At 42.9% G+C, this 14,354-nt stretch overlaps 1 protein-coding gene across 1 annotated transcript in view; it reads right to left on the reverse strand.

The window, feature by feature from the left end:
* Positions 1 to 14,354, reverse strand: part of Col6a5 (collagen type VI alpha 5 chain) — a 100,140-nt gene that overhangs the window by 13,271 nt on the left and 72,515 nt on the right. Inside the window, exons 34-37 of the mRNA XM_034484273.2 lie at positions 9,949 to 10,042; positions 8,778 to 9,434; positions 5,686 to 5,776; positions 2,955 to 3,163 (exon numbers count right to left, since the gene is read on the reverse strand). Coding sequence (XP_034340164.1) covers positions 2,955 to 3,163; positions 5,686 to 5,776; positions 8,778 to 9,434; positions 9,949 to 10,042 — 1,051 coding nt within the window. The remainder of the gene's footprint in view (positions 1 to 2,954; positions 3,164 to 5,685; positions 5,777 to 8,777; positions 9,435 to 9,948; positions 10,043 to 14,354) is intronic.

Raw genomic sequence — 14,354 nt, forward strand, 5'->3', positions numbered from 1 at the left:
TCAAAAATGTCAACGTAACTAAATTCTTGCCTTCAGTTCCATGGAAGAACTGAGTTAAAAGGGCAGAGGCTGATATCTGGCTTACTATGACACACAAGACTTGGATGGGATGAATGATGTGGTCAGGGTTCCCAGGAAGTACACCCCAGAGATAAGCCCAACTTTAACCAAAGATGTACAGCGTAGAGCCAAGTGGGGATGGGGGTGGGGTGGAAGGGAAATTTGGGGAGCAGGGAGCATCTACTGAGCATGAGCCCCCTGGACCAGATGTGTGTGCCGAATCAGTACGGTTGTGTGTCATGACACTTGTGGGAAATCTCATAGACACTTGTGAGTTATTTATCTAGTTATCTAGTGGGTTATTTTGGAATTAAACCAATGACAAAATTAGCCATGGGTTTTTCATTTCCTTTTATCTTCTTTGGGGCTTATTGTTATTGTTGCTTTGTATTGTTTTGCTTTTTTGTTTGTTTGTTTGCTTGCTTGCTTGCTTTTCAAGACAGGTTTTTTCTGTATAGCCCTGGCTGTCTTAGAACTTGATATATAGACCAGGCTGGCCTTAAACTCAGAGATCTGCCTACCTCTGCCTCCCGAGTGTTGGGATTAAAGGCAAGTGCCATCACTTCACATCTTAGTCTTTTTTTTTAATAAGCTATGAAGCTAATTTATGTATTGAGTTCTTTTCATGTGAACAATACCTGATATTTTTCTTTTTTAAAAAATGGTGTGTTCCCAGCACTTGGGAGGCAGAGGCAGGCGGATTTCTGAGTTCGAGGTTAGCCTGGTCTACAGAGTGAGTTCCAGGACAGGCAGGGCTACACAGAGAAACCCTGTCTCAAAAATAAATAAATAAATAAATAAATAAATAAAATAAACCAAAAACCCCCCAAAAAATAAAAAATAAAAAAATGGTGTGTGTGTTATCTTTGTGTGTGTGTGTGTGTGTGTGTGTGTGTGTGTATGTGTTCCTGCATGCATGCTTATGTATCATCTGCATGCCTGGTGCTCAAAGAGGCCAAAAGAAGGTATAGGATCCCCTGGAACTGGATGATTATGAACCACCATGTGATGCTGAGAACAAAGCCCAGGTCCTCTGACCCGTCACACAGCAAGCTCTTAACTACTGAGCAGCCCCTAGAGCCCCCTATAGCTGGTAGTGTTAAAGTTCCACATTTTCTCAGCATTCTAAAACATTAGCAATGCTTTCTTTTGTTTCTGCTTCCTGGTACTAAACTGAGTATTCCATCCATTTTTGGTCTCCAGGAACCTTCTCTCATCAAATCTTCCTTTTAGCAAGAGACTTGGATTACCACTGCTCCCACCTCACACCTGAGCAGACCCAAGCTTGGAGATGTCCAGTGATTTTGCCAAAAAAAATGAAAGCCTAGGAGTAGAGACAGAATCTAATCCCAAATGTGTCACCATGGCTGACTCCTTCAGAAGAAGGAGTCATCAAACAGAAATCATAAAGTATATACTAACCAGGTCGAGAAAGGCTCAGGGACCTTAGATTAAAGAAAGTTGTTTTCAATCTATTGGTATTCCTTCTGACAGAAGTATGGCATGACATTAATAAAACTGGTCTTCCTTTTCCTCCAGTGGGCATTGCAGAGCCGTGGTTACAGACAGGTCTGAGGGGTCTGAGTCTCATTTCTGCCTGCTGTTAATTCAGTGACCCCGGCTCTTCTCCATGTCTCAGTTCCTCTCTACAAAGTATCATGCTAATATATGACAATCTCACAAGGTTTTTGAAAAAAAAATGGAATAGTTTGCATGGTTCACAACAAATTAAAGCGCTATACAAATTTAATCTTTATAAGTAAACAAGAAGAAAAACTCCCGGGGCTACAAAAAGTCCTTCCTGCAATGGTGAATTCTGCAGAATTTCGATAAGAAAAGAAAATGCAGCCTGTTGGCCTAACTTACAGACGGCCCCAGAAATGACAATTCCACTGTGTTCGAGCATGCTTATCTGCAGAGAACTTGGCAGAACTTTATGAACCTTTCCATCTCACACCAGTAGCCAAGGCCTGTCCTCCCCTCTGTCTGGTGAGGTCATTGGCTAAAGGGTTCCAGGGCCAGGAAAGCAGGGGAGGCAGGCACAGTTGGTGCACACTACTGCATGCCATTAATGAGCCAAGGGGAAACAGAAACCCTTATAATCCTCTTATTTTTTGGTGTAAGAACCTCTTCTCGGTTAAGGAGAAATAACTTTAAAACAGATTCCTTCCTTTCCCCTGAAGATAGGACAAATGTTCCTCCTGGCCTTGATTTTTCTAGGTGGTTCTTAGATTTTGTGCTCAGAAACAAGAGTCAGCAGGAAAGGCCTGCTTCCTGAAGAAAAGCCCTGCCTCCTTTGATAGTCACTACACCCAAAGCTCCTGCAATCTTGCCCTTTGGTTTTAATAAAGTTATTCTGTGCTTTATGTTTCTAGGTGGGTTTATTATAAGCAAGCTTTAAAAATTAAATTGAAAGAAAATTTAAATACCAGAACTGTATCACCAAAATTATTTGAAAACAACTCTCCAAAATAATGATGCAGTTTATGGTGTTTTCAGGTTTGGTAAATGAATGCACTTCATCATTTGTAAGTGATCCTGGAGCCATTACCAACCACACAGGATGCATTGGTAAAACTGGTCAGGTCTCTCTCTCCCTGTCTGTCTCTCTCTGTCTCTCTGTCTCTCTGTCTCTCCCTCTCCCCCTTCCCCTCTCCCCATCCCCTCCCCTTTCCTGTCCTCTGCTTTTCTGAGACCTTGCACAGTGATTCCCATGGCTGTACCCATCACCCACTACCCATCACCCGCTACTACTTCTGTTGTGATAATTGTCACTGAACCCGTCATCCCAAATTGCTTCAGAGGCCAGCCTCAATTTATTTAATTCTATGCTAGCATTAAAAGACAAGGCTCTGGATGACTGGAAATATTCTATCATTGGTTCGTGTTCTTACCAGAAGTGAGACTTGCCATTGCTACAGATTCCTGGTCACTTCCATGGTGGCTCACTAACGTATGTGGCTCTAGCATTTGGTTTGGAATGTAAACCAAACTGCCACCTCCATGATCCTCCAACACAAAAGACAAGTCTTTCCCAGCATTCAGCTCTTGGCCAGCCAGACTGTTCTTGCTTGCAGAGATCTCACGCAGCTTAGCAGTCAATCTAGAGGAGGAAAAGGTAAGTTTCAGCTGAGTCCAAATAAGTTGGAAAGATGCAGATAAATTATCCAAACATTGTAATATGGTTCTTTAGTTATTTATTAAAAGAATACGTGGCGATAGCTCACTTGGTAAAGGACTTGGTTTGCAAGCATTAAGACCTGAGTTTGGTCCCCACGAAGCCCCATAGTAGCATTTGCTTGGAATCCAGGAACTAGGAGAAAAAGCTGAGTGGACTCCTGGGGTTCTCCAGTCAGCCAGCACAGCCTACTTAGTGAGCTCAAGCCAGTGAGAGACCCTGACTCAAAAACAAACCCCAAATAAAGGAGGATGATACCTGAAGAAAACAGCCAAGGTTGTCTTCTAGCCTCCCCATACACACATATACACAGCACCCACACGCATGAATATCCATGTGCATACACATACATACACGGAGAAAGAAAAAACTGGGTGCTGGAAAATTCTAAATTAATTTCCTCGAGCTCACTTATATAACCTTATATCCCCTTGGGCTAAGCCAAGACTGATTTGCATAGAATTGTCAATAAATTATGCGGAAGTCATCCATCAAGCAGCCCCTGGGAAAACCTTATTATACCTCAGACTGATACCAGTTACCATAGAAAATAGTCATTTAATAGACAAAGCCCTGTTCTGAGAGGAAGGAGGCTACAAACGAGACCCTTGGAATGGGGCTAGCATTTAGATGGGCAGGTTTAGGGTTCTTTGTGATGTTTTAGAAGTAAGTTTTTATTTAGATGATAACAGAAAATAAACACAAGCATGTTCTTGACAATGTCACTTTTAATTTAGTATTGGCAGTTGCATTTAATACTAGTATTGGGACCCAGAAGTATTATTTATTTATTTATTTATTTTTATTATTATTATTATTATTATTATTATTATTTAGCTGTGAGGCAGAACAGATAGATGCAACCTATGAAGTAATACTGTCACAACACACAAAGGCCAAATGACACACTGCATAGATATCTTGTATTTGTGTGTGTGTGTGTGTGTGTGTGTGTGTGTGTGTGTGAGTCTGTGGTGAGAAGCCAGGCTATCAGGCAACAACCGAAGCCAGCGAGCCCAAGTGCATCTGCAGCATGTATACATTTTTGGTCTTCAAATGTCCAGTTTTAGAAAACCAAAAGCACTCACTGCATGAAGTCAGCATGGCATTGTTTTGTTTGATTGTTTAGATTTGATGTGTAAAGTTGTTTGGGTTTAGTAGTTGCAAAAGAAAAAGAATTGCAAGCATTATATTTACAGCTGGGCTTGTGTTTGTACATGTGTAAGTAACAATGTATCTTGTCTGCAGCTCCTCTTAAAAGAGTCTGTGGGTTATTCGAGGGAAGCTATTCAACTGGTCATTAAAGTTTCCCTGTCTTTCCAAGGGGTTTGCTGCCAGACATGTCCTTGCTAAACTATCAAATAAATGGAATCCAGCATTAAAGGAGTATGCACATGCTTCCAGATACCTGGAAGAAGCCATATCTTCTTCTGAGAAGCTATCTTGCTTAATGTATTCAGATAAGGGAGTAACTATGCTGCACCCAGACCAGTTTTGGCCAGGGATCCAAGCTCAGTGAGGCTCCAGCTAAAAGCAACCGATAAGGGCTATGCTCACAGTATTTGAGGGACCAGATTCAACCAATTGTTATATTTGTACTCAAGATACAACATGAATGAAAATTGTTTGCATGTGCAATTGTACTGTAAGATCTTCTGTGGGATGCTCTGAGGTCAAAATAAAAACTCAGATGCAGATCTAGATTTAGTGAGATGAGACACTGGAGTAAGCTGCCACAGTACCTTAGAAGAGGTACAACGGGTTCAGAAAGAGCACTGTCTATTGGGTTTTTTGTTTTTGTTGTTTAAGACATGGTCTTTCTAAGTAGCCCAGATTGGCCTTGAACTCACAATTCTCCTGCCTCCACCTCCAGGGAACTAGGGTTATGGGAGTACATCCCCATGCTCAGGCTGTGGGTTGTGAACATGGTGTGGGGTAAGAATCAGTTTCACAGAGGAGGCCGCTTTAGTCAGGACCATTAAGTATAAATGGGACTTATGGGAAGGAATGGGAGTCCAGGCAGCTGATCAGAAACCAGGCAGGTGAAAGGGTGTGGCCCACACAAGGTCAGTCCAGTGCAACAAGAACTCAGAGCCTCCGGCTCTGGGCAGCTGAAGTTTAAGATTAACTGTGAACTTTTGTTTGTTTGTTTTTTAGGGTTAAAGTTTATCAGACACTTATGCCTCTAAAGGGAAGATTTAATGAAATTCACAGTTTCATTAAAAAAAAAAAAAAAAAAAAAAAAAAAAAAAAAAAAAAGACTTCAAACTGGAAAGCATACTGGTGTGTGGCCGATGCTGTGGAAAGTAGAATCCATGAAGAGCCTTTACCTCAGAGACCTTGTTAGATTCCTTTGCCTAAAAACCTGCCATCAGCCAGTCACACACCCATCAGTTAATTAACAAGCACTTGTAAACATAAACGCTTAGCTAGGCTAGGCTACCCACCGGAGGCCATGGCTCAGTGCATCTCCCCTCTCTAAATCAACACGCCCACAGTCATCCTTCAGCATTGGTGGCGGGTACTGATTAAATCCACCTACGGAGGGAACAAAGTTATAGTTTGATTTCCAAACTAGAAATTGGGTTTTCTAGGCAAAGAGAAGCCCAACAGGAATCCTCTCAAGGCAATAAAACATTAGTAACACATTTCAAAAGCATTTGGCCACGGGTGAAAATACTGATAACTAGAAACTTCAGTTTCTGAGGATTTCAGGAGCCAAAGAGTGACAAGGATCATGGGAATATGCTCAAGGTTAACCCTTGAGGGGTGGGTTAATTGTAATGCAGGAATACATGAGGAGTGCTGCATGCCCAAGCTAACAAAATCTGAAAGACAGTCTATTCTGATTCTCATTGGCTTTTTCTCCCAGACTTAAACTACCAGCTCAAACATAGAAAACTTGATGTCTTATTACATGATATTATTTCTTTGCTTCTGCATCAATAAACAAGAAAAGGGGCTGCAGAAAGGATTTTAACTTACTGCCAACATAATATATCTCTTTAAACTCTTTCTGTACTGTCTATAAGCTGTATAGTGTCCCAAGGACTATAATTTTTCCTCTCATGCAGGAAAACAAATTTTGATGAAACAAGTCCCTTGGTTATTGAAGATCTAAGACTCAAGCATAAAAGCATCTCAAAGAATCTCTGTAGTTTCATTTCTCTGGTTCTAGGATACACTTTTATTTTCTATTTGTCTAAAATGAGACTGTGTCTCTGATTAGTTCCTTTGACAGTAGCTATGGGCGGAAGGAAAAATCATGTCACAGCTGTTACTTCTGTATACAGAAAAGCCAAAATGCCCAGAACTGGGGCTGGCACTTCAGGGGGAAAATGTTCTTAAAGGACCAGAAAATGCAAAAGCAGCCAGTTAACACCAACAGATGAAGTGCGTTCCTTATTCAGGAAGGCAGGGAGCGTGGTTCTGTTGCAGAGCCACTTCCCCAGCCCTGTAGGACCAGACCTGAGTTACTCTGAGTCTTTAAACGTTTGACATTGTTAGCCATCCGGAAGGCACAAAAGACAATACCATGTGGAATCAACAGACAGCCCTGCCTCTGGGTCAAGAAATCAAAATTCTAAATTTTGAGTGTTTGCAAGAGTCTCTTTCAGATGAGAAGTTGTTTGGGAATGACCTGGCAGTCTACCGCACAGGTGTTCCTTGTATGCACACACCAGAATGACATATGGCGATGTATAGCTAAAAGAATTACTATAAAATAAAAATAAAAATAAAATAAAATAAAATTCTTTAATTGAAATGTTGGCATCAAAATGTATTTGAAGGCACTTTTTAAAATTTCTTTTTATGGCATTCAAATGAGACCATGTTAGGCTTAAAAGCAATAATGTAGCATTCCCAGGAAAATGGGAAGAGTTCAACCACTGAATGAGTCATAGGAGACACTTCCTGCTGTGCTGTGGGGACAGTTTTTCAACACTAGGGAAACAAAAGGTGCCGAACCTCATTCTAAACCCACCAGAATTCCAGAAAGAACAAGCTCGGCTCCGTTTTCCAGAATCTTCCAGAAGACAGTGCCATGGTTTGGATAAATGTCCCCCAGAAGTCCATGAGTTTAGACTCGGATTCATGGGCCGGGTTACTGGGAGACACCCTACTCTTTAGGAGGTGGGGCCTAATGTGAGGTCCCTAGGTCATTGGGGTGCACCCTTAGAAGAGCCTTGGGACCCCTTCGCTTCTGGTCTGCCCTGTTTCCTGGCTTCTGATGGAGGCAAATTTGTTTTCCTCACACTGCGGCCATGATATGCCAAAGGCACAAAGCACAGCTACCTGACTCTGGACAGTAAACTCCACAGTCATGACCAAAAATAAACCTTGCCTTTTTATCAGTTAATTGCCTTGAGTATTTAATTCTGTATTAGGCAGACTAACACAAGGATTCCTCGACAAACTTCTTGGCATTTCAGTCTTAGGTTATGTTTGTTCAGAGGGCTGGATGTCCACCCTGTAAACAGTGGAGTGGTTATAGATAGCATCCCTGGCTTTTACTTACTTTACATTAACAGCTCTTGCAAGTAGTAAGAGTCAGAAAACTGTTCCAGACATTTCCAGACAGGATGGGGTGCTGTTTCTAAACCTTGGCAGGCTGACACTGTTACTCTTTCTCATTTCTGATGAGACAGGGTCCACCGACCCTGCACTTTTTTTTGTTTCATTTATTTATTTAGTTAGTTAGTTAGTTAGTTAGTTAGTTAATGTATATGAGTACACCATTGCTGTCTTCAGACACACCAGAAGAGGACATCAGATCCCATTACAGATGGTTGTGAGCCACCATGTGGTTGCTGGGAATTGAACTCAGGACCTCCGGAAGAGCAGTCGGTGCTCTTAACTGCTGAGCCATCTCTCCAGCCCGACCCTGCACTTTTATGTTCCAGCAATCATTGTCAAGTTCTTAAGAAGCTTTCTAGTGCTTACTCTCTTTGAACTTAGCACCTCATGGGTCACTTTGTGGGCTGGCTTGTATCCCAAGGGTAACACGTTACAGCATGCTGGGCTGGAGCCAGAGTCCTTAAAGTATGGTCTGTGAACCACAACACTGGCATCACTCAAGAGCCTGCGACCAATGGTCTCCGGCTCTACCCTAGCCCTTCTGAACAGGAGCTGCCTCCAGGTTTTTAGAATCCCCATGACACATGACTGGTCATCACCACACCCTCCCACCACTCTCCACTCGATGCCAAGATTTGGAAACGAACTCATTTAAATGCTCAAAGCATATTTTCCAAAGAGCTGCCAGGACTTCTTCTGGGTGAGAAAACACAGCGCAGGAGACCACCAGTCACTCTGTGATTTGGGCAAGAACTGTTCTACCACCGCAAAGCCTCACCATCTTATACCCAAGGCATAGGCAGGAGCCACTCAGGAAATGTACTCACTTTTGCCCCCAGTCACTACCTAATTTGTATATTTGGACTAGTTATAGATCTCATGATATTGATCTTAGGTTATCAATACTACTACCAAATACCGCTCCATTAAAACACAGGAAAATAACTGAACAATGACTTACGTCTGACTGAGTATACAAAGGGCTTCAGAAATCTTACAATATAATTCAGATCTGGCTTGTACATTCGTCCAAGTTGTATCAGATGGTGATCAAGTGGGTAGCTGGCTAATTCTTCGATCTCATCTCTCTGCGTGGAGCCCAGAGAAATCACAAATATGACATAGCCTTGACATTTGGCCCTCAAAGCCACCGTCTTCACAAATTCCTTCTCCTCGTGGTTTTCTCCAGCTGAAATCACAACGATGACCTTGTGTTTTCTTGGATTGGGGGTTCCAAGGAAGAGACCCTCCATGGCCCACTGTAGGGCGAGACCAATGGTAGCATCTCCATTCAGCTGATGGAGGGAAGTATGGATGTAGTTCTTCATAACTGATCGGTTGTCATAGGTTGTAAATGCAAACTCTGTCTTCACCCCGCCCTTCCTTCTGGAATTCTCTGATGGAGAATAGCTCAACAAAGCAACCCTGTCACCAGACCCAGAGGCTGACGGGTTTGAAGTGATGTGGAAGCTGTCAATCACTGAGCTGACCATCTCTTTCACGGCTTGGAAGTCATCGCTGGCAATGTTACGGGAATTGTCTAAGAGGAATGCTACATCCATGTAGGAGTTCTCAGGAAAGAAAGGCTCTTCTGCACAGGTATTTGGAAAACACTTGTCTGAAAACACAGAGAGATGCATCGTGAGTTCAGTAGCAGCACAAAACATGGAGCGCTTCCAAGAATTAATAAGCTTATCAATACTTCTATTTCACATTTAAAATAACAAGAAGTGGCCAATGGCCCAGGACTGTTGTGGCAGCTAGCAACTAATGATTGGTGATCTATGTTGAAAACAGATTTAGGTGGCGAGTGTCTCTGAAATCCACAATCACGCCCAAACTCCCATAGAAAGTATTTTCAGTAGTTTAGAGACTCTCAATACAAACTATAGCACTGTCCCAGGAGAGACTACACCAGTCAGGTAATATTCAAAACCAGTTTTCACATTCTACAGAAACTGTATAAACACTAAAGATTGGAGTCCTGACAGTGCACTTTCCAAAACTGGAAAGTTGAAAATAGAACCTGCCGTCATAAACAGAACTCTCTCTCTCTGAAGCCCAATCCAATAGCTTACTTGGAAGGCATCAGGTAGGCCTCCTGCACAGTCAGCCCTTCCCATGGATCTTACCATAGCAAAGTGTGCAGCGCCGAAGCTTTTCCAGTGGCTCATACCCTCCAACTGGAGGAACTGGAATCACCTGAAATGCCCCGGTGTCATCAAACTGCATTGAAAAGCAGAAGCAAATGTTGTTCGTGCAATTTAAACCTTTATTAGGAAATTATGTGCTAGTCATGAGGAAAAGCTTGAAAAAATGCTCACTGTCACTTTAACTTTGTATTGTAATCCTTTGGTTTATTCTCCCCTCCCCCATGTGTATCACACACACACACACACACACACACACACACACACACACACACACCACCAGCATCCCTATTTCATGAAAAGGATTTTTAAAATGAGTGTGGATGCTTTGCATGCATGTCTGTCCATGCACTGAATGCATGCCAGGTGTCCCTGGGGCCAGAAGAAGGTGTTAGAGCCTCTGGGATTAGAATCACAAATGGTTACAAGTCATCACATGGATGCTGGATAGCAAACACAGGTCCTCTGAAAGAGTAGAGAGCACTCTTAACTGCCAAACCGTTTCTCAATCCAGTCTTAACATCCCCTTCCCATAAGTGCAAAGCTGGGCTGAGTTTAACAATGGAATACACATATCACCAGCTTCTAAAGCTGGGCCCTTCAGAGGCTGTTTATTCATAGGTTTCCACCAGCCACTTTAGGTGGTGGCACCAGAACATTCCTGCTGCACTCCATCAGAAAGGTTCGTCTTCCTGACGTCTCCTGGACCTTTTCAATTCCAAACAATAAAGTCTCTTTCAAATAGCAATAGACTGGAGTCGTTGAATTTACTCACATCGAATTTACGAGGGCTTGTGACCTCTGTCCTCCATTGCCTCTCCTATGACTACCCCTCATTCTCATTCCATCTGTTTCTTGATTACTGTTTTGCTCTAATGTTCACCAAAATGGGCAACATGCAATGTTCATTCATTAATCCGTTGAGCCAATCCTTTGAGTCAATACCTAATTTGGGGTCCTTTATTTTTATGGTCCTATGCAAAGCAGATGCCTTTATTACAATGAAAGGAGCATATCATTTCCAGATGGTGACAGGCAACCCCTCAACCCATAGCTTAGTTCAGGGTTGTTTTTCTCCCTCCCTCAGATCACAGAGGGATGAGGAAAGCCACACCCTCTGCCTTTCTGGAAAGTGCTGAGTGTCTGAATATACTTGTAATCATTTCAGCCTTAGAATGAGAGTTATATGTTACTCCTCTAACTCTTATAAAACTGGTCACTTTGGGTATCGCTCTACAGCTGACCATTTTTGACCCCACATCTAAAGACTACAAACTTACTCTGTGAACCAAGGAATCGATTCACAGGATTGAATCACATGCTTTATGATCATTTATTCATGCATCCAACAAATATGGATTGAATTCAACAAATATGTATTGGATGCCAACAATGTTATAGGTACAGTTTTGTTGTTAGGGGTACTGAAATGAGCAGAACAAATAAAAATGTCTCTGCATTATGCTCTAGTGAGGTAGAGCCATCATACACATAAAAATAAGTAAATCATCTCTATGTTGAGATAATGCACAGCAAACAGCAAACTACAGGTGGGTAGGGCTATAGTCTCTCAAAGCTGTTCCCACTGACAAGCTTCCTTCCAGCAAGGCTACAGCTTCCTAAAGGCTTCATGGCCACCAAACAGGACCATCAGCTGCAACCAAGGATTTAAATACTGAGCCTACGGTAGACATTTTAATTTAAATCACCACAGCCCTCACTCATCTGTGCACCTGTATTGTAAGCCCGATGATCCCATTGGTTTGCTAAGCTACACTTGGGTGGAGTTACAACTTTGCTTTGTCGCTGGTGTCTGAGACGTTTGTTCATGTAACATGCACTGAATCAGTGGAGGGAAATGTTGCCACGAACTTGCAGGGTTCACAGCTGTCTTACTTTGCTAATAGTGGTGTGAGCCGAGTGTAAGAACCACAGAAAGTAAGAATACTGTGGACTGAAAAAGAGCACTTTTAGGGCAATGGCAGGAATAATCCGTGACTAGGATTTGTTCAAGAGAGAATGTAAGAGCCAGGTTGTTGTCTGGGCCTGCTCTCAGCTCCCAGCTTCCAGGATGGTGAAGCAAGATAATTTCTTGAGTCCATGAATTCAATTTAAACAGCATATCAAGATGGGAGAGAAACAGAACCAAAGGAGAAAAGAAGGGGGAGGGGCAAAAGGAAGGAAAGAGGAAGAAATGGGGGAGGTAGAGAGGAGGAGACAGAAAGAGGAGGAGAGAGAGGGAGAGAGAAAGAAGGAAAGACAGGTGAGAAGAAGGGAGAGGGAGGAGACGGCAGAGGGAGAATATGCAAGAAGAGGAGCTGCAGGCAGCAAACAGACATTTTTCCCTGAGAAATCACTGTATGGGGAGCCAAGAAATGGTGTCGTAACTAAAGTAAGAAGTTGGTCAGGGAAACCGCATTCTTCCTTTCTTGATTAGAACGATTTGACAGAAGGGGGTAAATAATCTATCATGGACAGAGAGTCTCTAGCAAGAGTAAAACTGCAGCATTTTAGGGGAATGCCTGAATACTTAATAGCTGTCCACTCTGTTCAGCTCATGGGAGGGAACTCCACAGAGCAGAGAAGCTGTCTAGAGACTCAATCCAAAGCTTGCAACATTTCTGGGACATCAGGGGGTATATGCTGCAAATTTGGTTTCCAATTGAGGCAGATCACAGAGATGAAAAAGATGAGACAATATTTTCAAATCGATTTGTCAAAAGAAGCTATTTCAAAATTGTGTGAGGAGTCTGAGGTGGCTCAGAAGGGTAAAAAGTAGCCAAACCCACGTATATTTATCTTCACACAGAGATAGTGGTTATATCCGAGGGATGCTCTTTATCATCAGTGAAATGAGTAATATTTTTTGTGTTAATTATGTGTGTAGGTGTGTATCTGTGTGTGGGTACTTGATGACAAGTGCCTTCGGGAGCCAGAGGCTCCTGACAATCGTGACACTGGAGTAACAGTTGGGAGCTTCCTAACACAGGTGCTGTGGATTAAACTCAGGTCCTCTGCAAGAGCATTGCATGCTCTTGACTGCTGAGCCATCTCTCCAGCCTCTCATGGCAGCAAATGTTTTCAAACACACATAAAAAATCCAAAGTTGAAAAGTACATAGAGGACTTAGGGAAGAGGAAAGAGGTCTCCTGAGTAGGGAAGAGCATGGAGGCAGGGGCATAGATGCAATGACTGCTGGAAACATTGTTCCAGCATGTCATGTGACTAGAGTTAGTAGGAAGGGCTCTATGTGGTGAGAGAAGAGCGATAAGGAATAGCTGCCTGGGTTAGTGCTCTGCACAGAGCAGCTGGGAGTGCTTCTGTGCCGAGGCCTTCATGGAGTTTGGAAGTGGTCCCGGCAGAGACTATAAACTGAATTTGACATCCTTCAGATTTCTCCTATCCTAGAACTAGATGTGGCGCTCAGAGCAGAGGTGCTACTTATTTTTTGTTGTTGTTGTTTTTTGTGTTTGTTTGTTTGTTTGTTTTTGCAGAAGGCAGGGAAGTTGGAAAGAGAAACCAGGAACCAGGAGAGCTTGACTTCTAAGATCTTTCTTATCAGAAACCTTTGTGCTTCCTACTTCCATAAAATGTGTGTGTGTGTGTCTATGTGTTTGTGTTTGTGTCTGTGTCTGTGTGTGTATCTGTGCCTGTGTCTGAGTATGTCTATGTGCGTCTGTGTCTGTCTGTGTGTGTTTCTTGTATGTATGTTTGTCTGTCTGTGTGTGTATGTGTGTCTGTGTGTGTGTGTGTGTGTGTATCTGTGTCTGTCCATGTCTGTCTCTGTGTGTGTGTGTGTGTGTGTGTGTGTGTGTGTGTGTGTGTGTGATTCAGGAGCAAGCAGACCTGCACCCCTTTATTATAGAAATGCATGCATATGAAGAGATCTCCATAGCCTCCTGAGCAATGAGATGACTCCGCCCAGCTCCAGAACCTGCTGTGGTTTGAATGTGAGATATTCCCCACTGGCTCCTGTATTTGAACACTTGGCCCACAGCTGGCAGTGCTGTTTTGTAAAGCTGTTGAATCTTTAAGAGGTGGAGCCTTCCTGGAAGATAAGAGTCACTGGAGCCCAGCCTTGATGCTTGCAGGCTGATCATCACTTTCTGTCATCTCTCTTCTTCCCTACTGCAGCTGCCTCAGGCTTTCCCACCATACCCTCCCCACCACACAAACTGAATTCTTACTGGCCTGTAAGTCAAAATAAACCCTTCCTTTTTTAAGTTGCTTCTTATCAGAAACGAGAAAAGATGCACACACACAAACACACACGCACACCCACATGCACACCCACAAACACACACACACACACACACACATGCACACCCACAAACACACACACACACACACACACACACACGTTTCCCAAGTAGTCAGTATACTGAAAG

The sequence above is a fragment of the Arvicanthis niloticus genome, chromosome 21 (genome assembly GCF_011762505.2).
Source record: "Arvicanthis niloticus isolate mArvNil1 chromosome 21, mArvNil1.pat.X, whole genome shotgun sequence".
NCBI classification, from domain to species: Eukaryota; Metazoa; Chordata; class Mammalia; order Rodentia; family Muridae; genus Arvicanthis; species Arvicanthis niloticus.